Source organism: Rhamphochromis sp. 'chilingali', assembly GCF_963969265.1.
Source record: "Rhamphochromis sp. 'chilingali' genome assembly, chromosome: 9".
Lineage (NCBI taxonomy): Eukaryota > Metazoa > Chordata > Actinopteri > Cichliformes > Cichlidae > Rhamphochromis > Rhamphochromis sp. 'chilingali'.
The window spans coordinates 23,592,645-23,611,673 of NC_137936.1; the positions used below are offsets into that span (position 1 = coordinate 23,592,645).

The following is a 19,029-nucleotide window of genomic DNA, read 5'->3' on the forward strand; positions in this document are numbered from 1 at the left end:
AAAACCTTAATGGCTCTAGTGGTAAAGCCTAATACTGTGTGTCATAAACATGGTTATGAAATCTACTTTAATGTCCATATTCTGTAATAACTTTGACTCTCATAGGTATGGTTAAAATAAAATGTGCAGCCACCGTGTCCCACTGTCTTCCTTCAGAGGCTTACTGGAAAATCCCTCTATGAAAGCAAGGCTGAAGCCTCACTCCGGGATTACAGCTTCAGGAAGATTTACTGACACAAACAAGGTGCACACTTCTTCCAATCTGAGAGCCCTCTCTGCATGAAAACATTCATAGAAGAACACTTGATGGTCACTACACTGGAAACCCGGACAAACAATGTCAAGGAATGAGCTTCCAGGGTGGGAATGTCGGTCCTTGCTCCCATGTAGGAATGCTTTAACTACAAGATGAGGATATGCTGACCCGCGTTACAAAGAAACCTGTCTGAAGAGTCCAACAGAGTGGGGAGGAAGAAGGTGGGTTCTCGTGGTGTGGATGGGCCAGGAGAGCTGGACCCAAATGTACAACTCAGGGATGAACATCAGCTCTGCGATGGCACCACAGTCTCCCGGACACAGTGGAACTCCACCACTGTCCTCTCTGCCTCCTAAGAAGACAACCTTTCAGTCCTTGGGATCTCTGTCATCAGGAGTGTTTTCACCGTCTCCGGCTAAAGCCTCCACTCATCAGGCAAACCCTGGCTCCAGCCGACTGAATTCCCCCACTCCATCTATTATGAGCTCCCCAAAACTTTGGCAGAAAGCATCTGTTTCTCGACTCGCAGAGGAATTCTTCTGGATTGGTGGAAGTGTGGTTGCACAGCCTAAATGGAGACTGGGTCAGATAGGTAATATTAAGTCAACTGATCACTAAATAATACTTAAATAATCACAGAAGCTCAGCAGCCTGTTTAGCAGAGGTGCTTGCTGTCTGCACCACACTGAGAGGGAAGAGGGAAAAGTTTTACTGGACATTTTTATTCCGGGTGTTGTAAATTTAAAACATTTGCCGTGACGTGTTGTCGCGAATGGCCTTCAAAACAAGGAGCTCGCACGTATAACAAATTAGGGAAGCAGTGAAGCAGATAATGGGCATATGGACAGTGGACAATCCTTTAGGATTAGCCTGAATGGTGTGCCAGGTTGCGTCACATGCACCTGAGCTTCAGATTACAAACAAAGGTTACTCGCACACAACACATAAACTGGTGACCCGATAATGACTTCATTGTTAGGAGAAAAAAGTGGTTCTGTTAAACGCTTTCCCAGTATACTTACTGTGGGCGCACACACCATTAAAGATTTCATGGAAAGTCACTGAAGGAAAGTCAGAAGAGACACTGTAGAGCACTGTGACGCATCTGACTGTAGGCACAGGTGTTTCTTTTTAGACAATAAGTAGTTTGTGTATTTTCATGGTGTAACTCAGCCTGTAATCTCACGAAGTAATGCTTGATAGTAAACCTCTAATCATCCCTTTGAGCTCATGATACTTCCCAACACAAAATAATGTGGTGTAGGATTTCATAAGTTACAAACATTCTCAGTCAATGACAACAGTAAGGCTCTTTTGACTTGGTGGTGGTGTAAGTATGGCACCAACATGATATTTTTACTCATAACCTCAGCATGCACGGTCCCAACATAGCAAGATTTTATTATTAAACTGAACATTTGATATCTTTGGGCACCCTGTGGTGCTGTCCATAAATTAATCGCAGTGGATTTCTGACAATCTTGACTAAAGAAGCCTTTGATAAATTTGTTTCTTGTGTTGTCCTGTAGTGGAGAGGTGTATGTGCACCATGCAAACTGGCACTCAGTTAACCAAAATGAAGGGGAAGAAGAAAGGACTGGTGCGATTCTTTTACCTGGACGAGCACAAATCCTGCATCCGATGGCGACCCTCCAGAAAACATGACAAGGCCAAAAGTGAGTGACCAGCTTTTGGTGTGGACGATCACTCGGGACTATTCGTATTGCATGAGAATTGAATTCAGCTCAAAGTTCATATTTGTATTTACTGATTATGATGTCTTAAAGAAACCACATTTTAGGCGTGGCCCTTCAGCTGAGGAAAAGCCACAAAAAGCTGTTTTGATGAATATTTGGTTTGGACCATCAGTTATAACTCCTGTTAGTTCGGCAAAGTTTCTTTTGGTTGATGGCAAATTTACCAGAAGAGTTGGATTTCAGCTCTTTAAAAAGCTGACATGTTTTACATCTGATAAACTGTTGTATTGTTGGGCGTTGGGACATTTGTATGTTTGCACATGGTTCAATAAATCATTTTCCTGGCAAGATTTATAATGAAATGGAGGTTTTTGCACAATACTGCATATTATTGTTTATAATTTATTTATTTTCAATGCTGCAGAGACATGAATGACCTCTCTGTTTTTGTTTTTCAGTAACTATTGATTCCATTCATGAGGTGTGTGAGGGGAAAAAGTCAGAGGTCTTCAGGCGTTACGCAGACAACCGTTTCGACCCAAACTGCTGCTTCAGTATTTACTACGGGGACCGTGTGAAGTCCCTGGACCTGGTCTCCACCAACGCAGAGGAGACCCGCACTTGGATCACTGGGCTGAAATACCTCATGGCTGGTATCAGTGATGAAGATAGTTTGGCTCGGAGGCAGCGCACCCGTGATCAATATCCTTTATCCGCCCACACAACTGTTCAACATGGTTTATAGGCACAAATACATCACTTTATATTTGGTAAACTGATTGTTTAGCGTATGGTTCAGCCTTAACTGCAGCTGAACGTGGTTACAGCAGACTTTCTCTGAGGCAGATAAAAATGGAGATGGCACCCTGAGCATCGGAGAAGTTCACCAGCTGCTCCACAAGCTCAATGTGAATTTACCCAAGCAGAAAGTCAGGGCGATGTTTCAGGTAAGACTTAAACTTGACAGACTTAACATGAATGTAACCTCTAATTGACACTTGCCCTCTGCTCCCCTACACTCAAAAAGTGATTCTTTGACCTGAAACATATAAGGTCAAAGGTTAACTTATTCAAACAATGAATCATTAAGGAAAAAATGCCTGGTGAAAACTGAATGTATACCAATCAAGTCAAATTTATTTGCTTAACCCTCCTGCCATCCTTTAAAAAACTCACACCCATCACCCTAGGGACCATTCTCAGCCACGCCATAAAAAGACCATATATCCATATTTTATTCCACTTTAAATTAGCCAACCTTGTAAAACTACTTCTCCCTGAAATATTCATGTAAAGTTTTAATTATATTTTCGTTGTTTTAACCCTTCAAATCCCAGTGTTATTACATGAGCGCCCTGTGTTATAAGCCCCAAAAACCAAAAAACGAAACTAAATATTTCCACAAAAAACCAGTTGAAGTAATATGTGATTGTCATTATAAGTAGGCCTTTAGATGGACCAAAGATTGGCACCAACATACATTTTGACCTGCCATTATTTTTTTTGCATTTTTTTTGCAATTTAAAAATTAAAACTTCAAGGCCCTGAGTCTTCATTGACATCCAAGAAAAGAAGAAAAAATAAAATCATATGATGATAATTTGGGGTTGAAAAATAGCGTTTATAATGGAAGTCAATGGGCAGAAAATGGTCCCCAGGGTGATGGGTGTGGGGATTTCTGCTGCTCAGCCATTTTAGGCTGATTTAAGGAATTCACACTGGAATATTAACATTGACAGGTAAAAACTATCCTGTGGCAAGTTTGGTTATATTCCACTGAACACAGTGGAAATGGCAGCCATTTAACACATAGCAGTGGCACAAAAAGGTCCCAAGAAGGCAGGAGGGCTAGATGTGATAAAATTTAGCGTTTTACACTGTACTTATATAACAAACTTACATAACAAAAGTTCACATTTAGGGCGTAAATATTTTTTGAGTGCAGACATGTTTCATATAATTTTAAACTACAACATGTTGGTTACTTGAATGATAGCTTTACCTGAGTTTATTTGTCAATGATATGTAGTAACAAGCCTCATCTTTATTGAGCACGAGCATTGCTGCCACTGTCATAGTCGCTGCCTTTGTCTTGTTGGCATGCGTGTATTCTCATTGATAATAACTGATCCTAAGGGAAGGGAAATGTATATATCAGAACAAATTTTCATGGCAAATTATTCAGTAGGTTCAGTAGCTTAAAGTGTTTCTGACATGATGCCCTTCAGAACCAGAAGAAGTCCTCCTACTGCGCCAAACTATTTTTTTTTAACTCACTTAAAATAAAAAGAGATCCAAGTTGAATTTTTACACGTGCAAAGTTAGCACAATAGCTTCCATATTCATAAACTCAGGGTCACTACTTTTTTAATGATATGGACTAATTTTGTTTAATAAATAAAGTGAGAGACTACATAGGTGTGTATGTCTCTCTTCTGGTAATGTCATTGTCTGTTTCCAGTAAGAAGGCAAGTCCCACATTCTGAGAAAAACTCACAGTCACTGTCGAGACATTTAACACCACACCTTTCGTGGTAGTGACAAAGCAAAAGCATCACCAGAGGTAGCACGATTCCTCCTCAGAGGACCATGTCAGTAGTTAAATCTGCACAAAACAAGTATACCAATACTTGCAGAGCCAAACCGTGCAACTAAAATGGCTAAAATAAATAAATAGAGCAAGAAAAAATATGACAGCTAGTAAATCTAGTAAAATGTTTCAAACCCAGAAAATATGACAGGACACAAATCCTGCACTCTGGGGCAGCCTAAAGAAACCAGATTGGAAAGTGTATTAACGAATAAAAAAATATGTAAAATCCTTAAGCAGACTCTCCCTGTGATCTTCCCATGCTTCCCATCATCCCATGATTATATACAGAGAAGCATAAAATGCTACAGATGGAGCCAGCAGACAAATATGTGCATTCAGTGTTTTTGTTGGAACGGTGGAAAAGGCTATCACCGGAAGCCCATATGGTTGTCACAGATGGCCTTTGTTGTATCGCAATATTGCTTTAGTTGCAGTAGCTCACTGCCCATCCTCCCCTCCCCCACCTGTGAATGAGCTCTGTTTTGATGCTGACAGATATATCATTCAGAAGGTACTGAGAGAGAGACAGACATCATAAAATGTTTTCGCCACTATCTGCAGGAAGCAGACACGGACGAGAACCAGGGCTCTCTCGGCTTTGATGAATTTTGTTCATTCTACAAGATGATTTCCACACGCAGAGACCTCTACCTGATTCTGATCTCCTACAGCAATCAGAAAGAAGTCCTGGATCTCCATGACCTTGCACGCTTTCTGGAAAATGAACAGAAGGTAGTCAAAAGTCAAACCAATCACAATCATCTGTTTGATACTATTTATCCCCATTTTTACCTCTCCTTGAAATGTATTTTAAGTGTATCAGATTGACATCAGTGATGGTGTCTAAGAAGAAGCTAAAATGTATTTTAACCAATCACTGCAGTGCAAGAGACAAACGTGAAGTCATGAAATTGAGATATAACAAGCAATAAAGTGCTTTAAAAGATTGAATTAAATTATTGCTAATAGCAGTTTTCAAAAAGCTTTTAACTTTTGGATCCAATAAGATAAAAACAGTTCATTGTGTTCTATTTGTAGATGCGAGGCCTAAACAGAGAGCATCTAGTGGACATAGTGGCCAAGTTTGAGCCGTGTCCTGAGAACCTCCAGCGTATGGTACTGGGTATTGATGGTATGTAGGCCTTGCTCAAAGTGCCTGTGGCCGGTGAAACGTCGTTATTATCACATGTCAGTCAAACCAGATTTAATTTTCAGTCTGCAAATAAAATAGCTGCTCCAACAACTCTCTTCCTTTAGGTTTCACCAACTACATGCGGAGTCCTGCAGGCGATATCTTCAACCCTGAGCACAATCAGGTAAACCAGGACATGACGCAGCCTCTAACCAACTACTTCATTGCCACGTCTCACAACACCTACCTGACAGGAGACCAGCTGCTCTCTCAGTCTAGAGTGGAAATGTATGCCTACGTCCTGCAGGCAGGCTGTCGCTGTGTGGAGGGTAAGAGCCGACACAACAAGAACCTGAGCTGTTATTTCAGTGTGTGATTTTTTATAAGATTACAAATGGTTGTCAGCTCTTTCCCCCTCTCTTAGTGGACTGCTGGGATGGACCAGATGGAGAGCCCATTGTCCATCATGGTTATACCTTGACATCCAAAATTCTCTTCAAAGATGTAATTGAAACAATTGACAAATATGCCTTCACAAAATCACAGTAAGATTTTTTTTTATTCCTGGTGCTGATTACAATTTTGTCGAGCTGGTGCACCTGCGCAGTCATTCAGTTATTGTCACCTCACTGCCAGGTATCCCGTGATCCTGTCCATAGAGAACCACTGCACTGTGCCTCAGCAGAAAAAGATGGCTAAATATCTGAGAGAGGTGCTGCAGGACAAACTGGATCTGAGCAATGTCAGCGTGCATGAATGCAAAAAGCTGCCATCCCCTGAGATCCTGAAAGGAAAGATTTTGGTCAAGGTAGAGTTGTTTTTACCCACACACACAATCACAATCACACACAAGCACACACACGCGCGCGCACACACACACGCACACACGCACGCGCGCACACACACACACACCTATATGCTATTCAGACGTCACCTGACTACAGTAGGTAGTCGCTTCCAAGTATCATCTCATTGTAGTTATGACATGCAAAGTGGATGAACCAGCTGACAAAATACCTCACTGAGCTGATAGGAAGTTAACTTTAAACCAAATATTTAATCATCACAACCAAGGAATGCAGACGAGCATCTCTGATCGTGCAACGTGTTGAACCTTAAAGCAGATGGGCTACAGCAACAGAAGACCACACCAGGTGCCACTCCCTTTAGACGAGAACAGGAAACTGAAACTAAAGTTCACATGGGTTTGCCAAACGTGGACAATCCTCATTACCTCACCGTCTTGTGTCAACAGTTCAGTCTGGTGTGGTGTTGCTATAGTCTGGGTATATTTTCTTGTCAAATTTTGGGCTTGAGCATCAGAATAAGGACCAAAATCTCAGAGGAATGTTTCTAGCACCATGGAGTTAAGAGTTAAGGCAGCTATGAAGGAAAAAGGAGGGTTAAACCCAGGACCAGCAAGGTGTACCTAATGAAATGGCTGGTGAAATTTGAAATTAAGCAATACTGTTCACGTTTAGCTCAAAAACAATTTACAATGATGTAACTTTTAGCGCCTGTGAGGCCACAGACTCTCATTCACATTACATCTCAGGAATGTGACTCTGCAGATGTTGAGGTGTGTTCATTTCCCTTTGTGAGACACAATGCTGAAAACTGTCTTTTTTCTTTTCTGTAACAAAGTCTGTCAACACAACACGAAGGTGTAAATGTAAACCCTGTCCAGTCTGTTGCAATCACTATCCCTCATGCAGTGATGTGTAACCCACACAGTACTTGTGTAGGTTACAAACTGCACACAGCAAGTAGAAAGAGTGCAGCTTTGTGCTTTCTCTATCATTGTCCTTGGCAGATCCTTGGCAGTTTACAAAATAAATGATTATATGTATATTATTACACACACACACACACACACATACACACACACACACACACACACACACACACACACACACACACACACACACACACACACACACACACACACACACACACACACAAGGCGATTGTTAATTTTCTGTTTTTAGGGGAAGAAGCTGCCAGCAAACCTTGATCCTGATGTGGAGGAGGGTGATGTGTCTGATGAAGACACTGGAAATGAGGAAGAAGAGGACGATGATGACGATGATAACCCACAGGCAAATGAAACATTTAAACAGAAAGAAAGAAACAAAGTAAGTAAGAAAGAAGGTAAATATAGTAAGATTGCAATTTGAACTTTTCAGGATGGGAATAGCGTTAACTCTACTAATCAGCCTAAGAAGAAGAGACGATTTGGGAGATCAATCATGAGAAGCTTCAAAAGAAAGGTCAGCTGATATAAAACCAATATCTGACAGCTTTCCGTTTGGGTGACTTTGACTTAAAATATTAGATTTTTTTTTCTTTCAGAGAAAAAAGAGAATACGAGTGAAAAACAAGGCCATGTCTGATGGTGAATCAGACTACAGCAGCAGCAGGGAGAGGACACAAATTGTTTACCATCCTAAGTAAGACCCGTTACTAAACGTCAAAAACAGCTGACAATCTAAACGTTATCATATCTGGGATTACACGTATATGATTCCCTCTGTCTCCGTAGAAAAAGGAAAACAATGAGGCTCTCCCGAGCTCTCTCTGATCTGGTCAAATACACAAAATCTGTCCGTGTGCATGACATAGAAACACAAGGTAAATCCAACTAGAAACCTTTGCCTGCATTTTTGTTTTCACTAAGCACATCCCAACTCATAGAAACTTTTCAGAGTGAGTGTCTCATACATTTTAATTTTCTTTTTGGCAGCATTCATGAGCAGTTGGCAGGTATCATCCCTGGATGAGACAGTAATGAACCAGATCTTACAGCTTAAACCGGGTGAGCTGGTGCGTTTCAACCAGCGCCAGCTTCTAAGAGTCTATCCGTCCAACTACAGAGTGGACTCAAGCAACTTCAACCCACAATCATACTGGAACTCAGGATGCCATATGGGTAACAAAAGTGTCACTAAAACTCAATACTAGCGTTATGTGATACTGTTTGTTGTTAACTTGTTAACTTGTTGTCACGTTGCTGTTTCATCTTAGTTGCTATGAATTATCAAACAGAAGGTCGCATGCTTGAACTGAACCAAGCCAAGTTCTCGAGCAATGGAAACTGTGGATATATTCTGAAGCCCAAGTGCATGTGTAAAGGTACGTGGTGTTCACTCACACTTAGTAGATTTCTGCAGATTACAAAGTGAAGAGCAATGAATCCTGGATCAGCACCTAATAAATACTATTGCTTTTCATAAGGTGCCTTTAACCCAGTGTTGGAGGAGCCCCTGCCAGGACACAGAAAAACTCAGTTAGTGCTGAAGATCATTAGTGGACAGCAACTTCCTAAACCCAAAGACTCCATGTTTGGGGACAGAGGAGAGGTCAGGTCAAAATACAGTAGATATAAAGTCAAAGAGTTCAACAAAAAATACGTTTTTAACACTAAAGTCAAGTTTTTCTTGGACTTTTTTTAGATAATTGATCCCTTTGTTGAAGTCGAGATCATCGGCCTACCTGTTGACTGCTCCAAGCAGCAGACTAGAGTAGTGCATGATAACGGTACGTGTGAAGCTCCACGTTGCAGTTTAAATCACTCTGAGCCAAGCTGACTTTGTGTTTCTCAGTCTTGGTGACATTCCTTTCTTTCAGGTTTCAACCCAATGTGGGAGGAAACCCTCGTCTTCAACATTCAAATGCCTCAAATCGCCCTGGTGCGATTCCAGGTGTGGGATCACGATCCTATTGGAAGAGACTTCATTGGACAGAGGACTGTAGCTTTTACCAGCATGATGCCAGGTGGAGTACCTGTACACTTGTTTGCTTGGTTCCAGAAGTTATACTTCTGAAAGGATACTCCTTTATTCTGTTAAAATTGTTGCCTTTTGAAAGGTTATTAATTTTTCAGTGTTGCAAAAACTTCATTTTTACAAATAAATTAAAGATTTAGGACAACTTCCCACTTTCTGCAGAGTATCATTAGTGTTTTGTTTTAACTATGAGGCATTTGGGAAATGCATCTTCAGAACATCAAAAATATGAGAAACGTGCTAAAGCGATTGAGCAAAACTTTATGAATTTGATTGTTTATCCTTGCCAGTGTTGCAGATTTGTTTTGAGTCCTTACGTGTTAAAAAAGTGAAAGAATATAAGGACTGAGCTTCCATCAGTGGACTTATATACATATACACACAACGGTGCAAGAAAAGAGCACAACACATTGTCATCATCCAGTCCAGATCACACCCCCCTCAGACCAAAACAATCAGCATAAACCATCAGAGGCAGCAGAGCGGACGGTCTGATCTCACACGCTTCCACAGCAGCTTCTTTCCTAATACAGGAAATACTGTTTTTATACTTGAAATTACCTGACATATTGTCCTTTCCACAAAAAAAATTCTGAAGTAATTTTGTGGACTTGAAAATCTAACTAGAGTAAAATAAAAATAGAGCAAATATCTTGAGTTGGAGCGTTTTTTAATTTGGTGGAAATATTATGAAAACTTGTCTCATGAGACTTTGATGTATTTATTGAGACTGGATGTCTAAAATACTTCAACTGCTTTCAAAATGTTCTGTGCTTTTATTGTAATACCTGTGCTGATTTTCCTATAATATAAATTTCCTCTGACTTATGCTCTCCACAATACAACAATAATTAATAACGACTAAAACTAAGATTGAAACCAGTGAAAACTAAACTGAAGTGAGCAAACAAACCCTGAGACTATTTTAAACTAAACTAAACTGAAAGCAAAAAGTGAAAACAGAAAAAACAAAAACTAATTCATAAACAAAACTAAGATAACTCTGGTCTTGACTTTATCTCCGTGCGCATTTTTTTATGTTGGCATTCATTTGTCTCTGACTCTAAGCTCTCCACAAGATGTCCTACATATCCAAACCCAGTGTAAGTGTACAGATGCCAAATAAAAGATTTCAAATCTAAATAATTTTTTTCCTGTTGTTTGTTTGTGTGCTTGTTCGCAGGTTACCGCCATGTCTACCTGGAGGAAATGGCAGAATCATCGATCTTTGTTCATGTCGCTATTATTGACATGGCAGGAAAGGTATGGCATTATAAAATACACTTACAGATCTAAGATCATCTTCACCTGACAACTCTATCTTATGATTTCTGATTTCCTTTGTGTGACAGATCAAACCAGCAAATGCTGTGCAAGCAGCTAGGAAACACATCCAAAAAGCAGCCCAGAAGCATATGAAGAGCCATCAAAGGCAGCCATCTCTAGATTTTTCTGTCCAGTCTTCAGAAGATGGACGTGCTTTGTACTTCCGCAAAGATCTGGACACCATCTCTCAGGACAGCAGGAGTGGGGAAACGTCTCATCTGGTTCAAGGGCCCGCAGCCAAGGCTGCCATCCACAAAGGGGCCCTGAGTGAACCTGTCAGGCGAGCTCACAGAGTTAAAATTCTTGAACCACAAGAGACAAAGAGAGGGATCTTTAGCCGGATGTCTTCCACTGACTCCCAGCACACTGGGGTTGCTCCCTGCGTGATAGCTGAAAGCTTTGACCTTGAGACCTCTTCCCAGACTTCTTCTCCTGACAGTCCTGCTCCAGACAGCCAAAATCCAGTAATTCAAGAGGAGCTGGAAAATGACCCCAGTGAATTACAACAGTCCAACTGTGCTGGGCAGCAGATAGAGTCAGAGCAGCCTGAACCACCTGAGGAATTACCACCAGAATCAAAACCAGGCAATGACATTGCCACAGAGCCTGAGCCACTGCCAGAAGCTCAGAGTCAGACCGACACAGTCCCTCAGCCTCCACTCGTGCCACAGCCAGAAGCCAAACCTTCTCCTCTTGTCCCTCCATCATCCCCTGCAAGGGTTAGACGGACTTTAGAAGCTCCCGTGACCCCCTGGCCATCCACCCCAATAAGGACAAAGGGCCGCTCACGCAGTTGCCCTCGAAAACAGACTACCTCTGCTCAGACACCGATGCTGAACCGAAAGCCTACTTTCCACTGTCAGACGCGCGGAGCTCAAAACTACAGCAGCTACAGCAACCCTGTGAGACGCATACCCAACGGTCTCTGCCTGTTGGACACCACGTCCAGCAGCAGCAGCGACAGCAGCACCGACAGCCTAGACTTTGTGCCCCCGCCCTCATCAACTGGGTCAGAGCAACACGAAGGGACACTGCAGAGAGAGATGAAGGCCCTCTTTGACCAGAAGATGAGGGAGATCCGCTGTAAATCACCGCTTTTTCTAGATGGTGAGTCACATTTGCAAAAGAATGAAAAGAAGTTTGATTACAAAAGCTAAGTGGCTTTTTGTTCTTTACTGTTTTTGTGATTTTTAGATTTGTGACAGGAAGAGATCAAGGTCGTCCTGAAAAAAGAAAAGGATCAACAACAAGAAAAAAGAGGAATGATGGTGATGGTGGAGTGATATGTGTCAGATATGTAGCTTTTCTTTCTAGAATGATGGACGACGCAAAGCATTAAAACACTGTTAGATGGGGTTTTTTTATTTCTTTTCTAATCTTGCTGAAATGTTTACAATCATCCCAGTTTTTATGCATGAAGTAGTTTTTAAAAAGAAATTGCTGAAGTCACATGATGCCACTGCCAAGTGTACAAAATACATGATGCAGAGTTGCAAGCAGTAAACCTAGAAAGTAAACATGTGCACAGTTTGTTAGCAAAATGTTGAGTTTACAAGTGTAAACTGAAATTAAAAACGTTTTTTTATACTGAAGTGTTTGATTTTTCATTGAAAGAGTAGCAGTTGTACTGAAAAATCAGTAATTTATATATCTGAAAAAGTTGGACTTTTTTTTACATTTTAGTTCAAATGTAAATAATAAGGTAAATAATAAGGTTTACAGTCTACTGAGTTAATATTTCTGTAAATTCTTTGAACAAAGTTATCAAGTGTTATCAAGCCAAATGGAAAACAATAATTAAATCAAACATAAAAAGCTCTAAAAACTAAACGTTTCATAGTAGTTGAATCTTCCAAAGGCTTCTATGCCTTTTCCTTGTCTTTATCTACATTTTCCTGGGATCTGTTCCCACTGCTGGTCCTCAAGCGCAGACTCAGCTCCTCAGTCAGTACAGAGCAACATGTCTTCTGTGGGATGGACATGCAATCAAGATTAACACCAGTGCAACAAAAACACTTTATTCCACCTATTAGTTTAATGCAAATACAGATGAATGGATGGGTAGGCATCCCAGTCATCTGTATTTTCTAAAATCCATGTAATAAATGACAATGTTGCTTCAAATTGCAACCAATAAAAAAACAATCTTCTAATGGCAGAAGAACTGCCGCAGCCAAAAAAAATCATCAATTAATTTAAAATCTTAAAGAATAAACACACACACACACTGTTTCACTTGAGACATGTAAGTTGCGACAACCTTGCGCGTACCTTGTGCTCTGCTGCACGCCTGCGACTCTTGAAGGTCAGCTCCAGGACAGCCACAATTGTTCCCAGCCCAAGGCCGAGGGAAAGCACCAGAAATATCCCCTTGAGGTTATGCGGCTGCACAGCTGACACCTTGCCCTTGTCTGCTATGCAGCTGCTTGCCCACCACTTGCTTCGCAAGTAACCCAGCTCCCCTGCCTCACTTAGCTGTAGGATTGCCACACTGAGGTTCTTTATGATTGGAGAACCTTTGAGGAAAAAAAATGATAGTTTTGGGTTATGTGCTGAATTTGATTTTACCATCTTTCATCTAAACTTAACTGTTTAATTAGAGTTTAAAAATAAATAACCTCACCAAGAGCAGCAGCAATGCTGTATCCCCTCATGCCAACGACTTCATGCGCCCGGACTAGTTCACAGTAACGCGCTACGGCTAAGTCCAGAGAAACAGACTCTCCAATGAAGGCGTAGTTGCCCTCTTTTGCACGTCGAATGCCTTCATCCATACTCGACACAAAACTCTTTGTCCGCTCCATGTGCTCATAGATTCTGCGGTACACTGGGTTGTTTGAATTCTAAATGAAGAAAAAAGAATAGCTTAGAGAGAAAAGCTCTCTAATTCCAGCTGAACTAGACACTTTAGGGCTGCAGTACTCACCTTAAAGAAAGCAAGTGTGGAAGAGCCAGCCAGGCAGCCATATTCAATCACATCCTGATTGGCCAAGTCCTCAAACCCTTTCACCATCAGGTGAGAGGACTCTGGGGTCTTAGTGGAGCTGAGGTTGGAGAAATAGCAAGCCAAGAGGACAACGCTAAATAACCACCAACTGCTGCAGATGACACGCCCCGAAAGGGCTTTGGGATGAGGGCCGGCACCTGAAACACAAAAAAGGCTCAACAAATGCCACAAAAGGGAGAGATGTTCACTTGTTTGTTGTTCAGATGCTTATCGGATTAGGTGGTGTCTGGATTTGCCATTAACCTTGAAGAGTCAGAGCTCCAGCTGTGTACCAAAGGCTGTGGAGGAGACCGAACGTGTTTTTCTCACTCTGAGGCTGACTCCACTCAGAAGGGCTGAGTCTGCAATTTGGATCAAAGGTGTTAATTGTTAATGAGACAGCACTCAGAGTAACCCACTGCCCGAAGGAATACAGATATAACCTCAAAACCCTCAAGAACTTAAATCAATCATTATTAAATGAATCATAATAATCACTTTAAAGAACTGCTTTCATGACCAACCTGGCAACTATGAAGATGCAAGCAGCCGTCCCCAGATAGGCAATGAGTATGCCAACCCAGGTCTGTGCTGAGAAAGGGGAAAGGAAATCAAAGAAGCCTGCATCCTCTGAAATGTCCTTCCTCAGCAGAATACTGATTCCCGTCTGCATGAATGGTTTGGTCATTCCCACAGCTTTCTCCCGAGCTGCAGTGAGAGTCAGTGGAGCAATAGCGAGGTCTGCTTCCTGTAGGATAAAAATATATTTGGCTAGTTTGGATATATAATGTGGATACTTTATTGGAACTTCTTAACATAGTTAGGTTTAAAGTCATGTTGATTTTTTTTTCAAAAACACCACATATTCACTTCTTCTTTTGAGAGTGCTTTGCTGCTCACCCCTCTCACCACCTCTCCAACCATCCCGTTCCAGTTCCCGCTCTCTTCCTGTCTACCATACGCGCCATCTTTCACCAGCTGCACTTTGTACTTGAAGCCCACTTTCTTGGCTACTTCAGAGAGCAGGTCCACGCAAAAGCCTTCCAGCTGAGCACCTTTGGACATCACATACGGCTCTTGCTGAAAGAATCGATGTGAAAGTCAGTGGGATTTATTTCACACTTAATTTTGTATTCACAAAGATATGCAAAGCCAGATTAGGTACCTTTATTGTTGTGATTCTGAGCTCTGACTGCACTGTTGTTGAGAGACAAAAATAATTAGATCAGCGATTCCATGAATTTTAAAAACCACAGCACACCTACATAACAGCTGTTTTCTGATTTTTATGGGACATTATTTGGAGTGTCATGTATTTTATTTACTGTCAAATATTTTTTAAATCTACTCAAAAAATCTGCACATTTTTAGCACACGCATCCCCAGGTCTCTGTTTATGTTTGAAAATGTCCTATAATATGTGTACCAATCAGGAATAACACTGATTATCACTGCATGCTGGCACCTGTTGGTAGGTGGGATATATTAGGGAGCAATTGAATATTTTGTTCTCAAAGTTTATGTGTTAGAAGCAGGAAAAATGGCCACAAGGATTTGAGTTAGTCTGACGGGGGCAAATTTGGATGGTAGACAACTGAGTCAGAGCATCATCAGAACTGCAGGTCTTGTGGGTTGTTCCCGGTCTGTAGTTGTCAATATCTGTCAAAAGTGGTCCAAAGAAGAAACAGTGATGAACCAGCAGCATCATAGGCTCATTGGTTGACCCATGTGGTCTGATACAACAGACAAGCTACTATCGCTGAAATTGCTGAAAAATGTTAATGCTGCTCCTGATAGAAAGGTGTCAGAATACACAGTCCATTACACTTGGTTCGGTACGGGACTGCATAGCTGCAGACCAGTCAAGGTTTCCTTGCTGATCCCTGTCCACTGGCAAAACCATGAACAATGGGCATGTGAGCATCTGAACTGGACCACAGAGTGATGGAAGAAGGTGGCCTAGTCTGACAAATCATGTTTTCTCTTAATCACAAAGCTGGCCGGCTGCATGTGCATCACTAGAAGGAAGCAGGGTAATGGTTTGGGCAATGATCTGCTGGGAAACCTTGGGTTCCACCATCCATGTGGATGTTTAACACCTATCACCAACCTAAGTATTGTTGCAGATCATGTACACCCTTTCATGGAAACAGTACTCCCTGATGGCTGTGGTCTGTTTCAGCAGGATAATGTGGCCTGCCACAACAACAAAAAAATGAGTTAATTTAAACCAAGAGTGGTTTAAATTCCTGCAGATGCACTTGACAAACAAGTCTGATCCACGGAGGCCCCATCTCACAACTTACAGGACTTATAGGCTCTGTTGCTAAAATCTTGGTGCCATATACCACAGCAAACCTTCAGGGGCCTAGTGGAGTCCATGCCTTGACAGATAAAGGCTGTTTTGGCAGCAGAAGAGGGACCAACATAATATTATGCAGGTTGTAACAATGTGTATATTGTATTTGTGTAAATGTTTCTCTCTCTTTGTGTGTTACCTTTGCAACAGGCTAACAACCTGTCCTGGGTGTAGCCAAACCTTTGTCCATGTGATGTTTTGCCATAATGCACAAAACCAAACACAGTAGATCTGCACCTGGTTTACTGTTTTTGGTCAACACCTCATATCAACTGTGAAACATGGTGGTGGAAGTTGATGATTTGGGATTGTTTTGCAGCCACAGGCCCTGGGCACCTCCCACTCACTGAGTGGACCACAAAATCTTCTCTATATCAAAGTATTCTAGAGACAAATGTGAGGCCATCTGCCTAACTTTGGCTGGATTTACTTCATTTTAAAACCTGCAATAGAGTACAGTAGATATTTTTTGTGTGTCCTGAAAATGCCCTGATATAAAAAACCATACAATTGACACAGAGTTTACTTTCTTTTATGTCTGTAAGCTGTACTAACAAATATTCACATTTTTACATGTTTATAAAAGCTCAAAGATTAGAAAGACACAATGGGAAGAATAAGTTAAAAACAAGTCCTTGTATGCTTTTACCATCACAGATGTTTTCATAGTTGGAGTCCAAACTAAATTTAGAAGAATCAAAAACTCCTTTGTGCAGCTTTTCATCTTCAGACTTTAACACACAGAGACGTCCCTGAGGTGAAATTTGGGGTCCATCTACTGACTTTTTGAGCTCAAGTGGTTTCCGGTATCCTGGAGATCTGGCGGCTCTGCTCGCCTACTTGAAAAGTGTCCACAATCTATTTAGAGCAGTGTGTTATTCCAAAGAATTACAATGCTATGGCGCTGTGAGATGGGAGGGCAGTCAAAGAGCATCAAAAGCCTCAATTCAGGCCAAGGCCTAGGGGATCCGTCACCACAGGGTGACCCTGACAACCATCAGATCCTCCTTTTCAAGAGATGACACCAACACAAGCTCTTAAAGCCCCTGTCAGTTTTTGGCCACTCTTACAGACAGGGTCATTGTTTGCTCCATGGACTTGATTTATTATCGTTTTTTGTGTCCGCTGGCTAGCTTTCTTGGACAGGATGTAGTGCAACACTTTGATATTCAGCAAGGCTGACAGTTTATGTATTTGTTTGCTGTCAACCATGATCATTTTCTACCAATTACTGGGGAGGAAACATGAGGAATTTGGCAAAGAAAGAAAGCAAGCTGCCACCACTCTGGATTACAAATGCAGTGACCGGGTCAAACTGTAACGTATCAGTCTGTAGAAGCAAACTTAACAAACACAATGTTGTTGTTGAGGGATGGATGGATGGATGGATGGATGGATGGATGGATGGATGGATGGATGGATGGATGGATGGATGGATGGAGGACCGGACATCCATCCATCTCTCCATCCATCCATCCATCTCTCCATCCATCCATCCATCCATCAACAACATTGTTGGATGGATGGATGGATGGATGGATGGATGGATAGATGGATGGATAGATGGATTGATGTCCATCCATCCATCCATCCATCCATCCATCCATCCTTATCTTTTATGCATAGATGTGATCTAAATAAATAAACAGTCTCTTACTTGCAGTACATGTGCCCCTGTCCAGGAGAAATCCAAAGGACAGCAAAAACAATCCAAGCAGCATCATCTCTCTTAATCTAGACTTGCAACCTACAAATTATTAGGAGAGTAGTAGTAGTTTAAGGAGCATGCATAGAAGAGATGCATCAACTTTATAACACAAAAGCAAAAAACAAAGCAATCAAAGCAATAAAAAAGCTTAAAAACTAACCTGAAAAGAGTCCAGGATTTGACAGCACGTCAGCTTCGAACTGACCCTGACAGTAGCCAGCGCTCGACTGTGATTCACTGTGAACTGGCGTTTTTCAGATTGCAGTGAAACAAGAGATAGCCAACCAAGACTTTGTGGGTGGAGAATGTGGAGTAATTATTTTAAGGGGGTGGAGACAAGCAGCATAATGTTCAAACATATAGCTTCCAGTGTGAATTAAAATGTGATTCATTCTAATGATGACTAAACAGATTATGCAAATAAACATAATCCGATTCACAGGAGGTTGCATTATAGTTAAGCTGAGCCCCCATAAGTTGCATGATACTTAAATTGCATGCTGGGCATTTGAAGCAAGATTTCTCTCATCGTAAAAGTAATTGTAGAAAGAGCGAAAGCTAGGGCATATTTGACTGGTTATTGGAGATGCTGATGTTACATATGCACAAAACACAAAACACTCAGTGGGGAAAGAGTCAAAATATGACTTTTTGCAGTGTTACACTCTCTGGTGAAATGAGACCATGTCGATCAAAGGGTTGCAGTACACAGAAAGAAGATAAAATAACGTTCTCTCTCAGAGAACATAAACAAGGCTTTATTGGACAGTGTTCACTGCCCTTGGAGAGACATCTGAAGCTCTGTGAAGTGTCAAATTGCTAAGAAAGCCTTTGAAATAGTGCAAATGAAACAGTGCTAAAGGTAATATGGAGTGAGAGACTGTTTTTTCCTTGCAGCTCTAAAACCAGTGTTTGACCTGTTCCCCCTCTTCAGGTTTGTATTTCTGATTGACTGCATGTTTCTTACAGTATGGTTTAATTATTAATGGAAAACCAAGAAGTTAAAGTTTTATTTACACCCAAATGAATCTGAATTCTGAAAATGTACACAGTCTTAAAACATTTATTAAAATATGAACTAAGAGGCTTCCTAGCAGCCGAACTGCAATTATTTTTTTCAGTTTTGCAGTAGGAACTGGTTACTTAATAAATACACATGATGTTAAAAATAAATAAATAAATAAAGG

The 19,029-nt window shown here is 41.2% G+C and overlaps 2 protein-coding genes across 2 annotated transcripts; one reads left to right on the plus strand and one right to left on the minus strand.

The window, feature by feature from the left end:
- Positions 1 to 496: 496 nt before the first annotated feature.
- plch2b (phospholipase C, eta 2b) lies at positions 497 to 11,946 on the plus strand (the record flags this gene model as incomplete). The annotated part of the gene is given in 21 exon segments (XM_080890931.1): positions 497 to 848; positions 1,786 to 1,932; positions 2,412 to 2,648; positions 2,765 to 2,767; positions 2,770 to 2,900; positions 5,108 to 5,278; positions 5,585 to 5,678; positions 5,804 to 6,007; positions 6,103 to 6,223; positions 6,315 to 6,486; positions 7,667 to 7,777; positions 7,865 to 7,948; positions 8,031 to 8,128; positions 8,221 to 8,309; positions 8,422 to 8,607; positions 8,703 to 8,810; positions 8,913 to 9,037; positions 9,131 to 9,215; positions 9,306 to 9,452; positions 10,647 to 10,726; positions 10,816 to 11,946. Coding segments are annotated over 21 exon segments (3,876 nt in total).
- A 194-nt stretch (positions 11,947 to 12,140) lies between these two features.
- grik6 (glutamate receptor, ionotropic, kainate 6) lies at positions 12,141 to 18,069 on the minus strand. The gene is made up of 10 exons (XM_080891913.1): positions 18,003 to 18,069; positions 17,792 to 17,881; positions 14,941 to 14,972; positions 14,676 to 14,855; positions 14,300 to 14,523; positions 14,040 to 14,137; positions 13,716 to 13,933; positions 13,413 to 13,632; positions 13,061 to 13,305; positions 12,141 to 12,756 (listed from the first exon to the last, which is right to left on the minus strand). Exons 2-10 carry the CDS (start codon positions 17,856 to 17,858, stop codon positions 12,652 to 12,654), a joined length of 1,389 nt encoding a protein of 462 aa, XP_080748039.1. The 5' UTR covers positions 17,859 to 17,881; positions 18,003 to 18,069; the 3' UTR covers positions 12,141 to 12,651.
- Positions 18,070 to 19,029: the final 960 nt, after the last annotated feature.

Excerpts from the sequence above, each read along its gene's own strand:
- grik6 (XM_080891913.1), bottom strand. The coding sequence starts at position 17,858 with ATGATGCTGCTTGGATTGTTTTTGCTGTCCTTTGGATTTCTCCTGGAC. Across the intron at positions 14,524-14,675 it reads TTGGAGAGGTGGTGAGAGGG|GAAGCAGACCTCGCTATTGC; the intron begins GTGAGCAGCAAA and ends TTTATCCTACAG. Across the intron at positions 12,757-13,060 it reads GGCGTGCAGCAGAGCACAAG|AAGACATGTTGCTCTGTACT; the intron begins GTACGCGCAAGG and ends TCCATCCCACAG.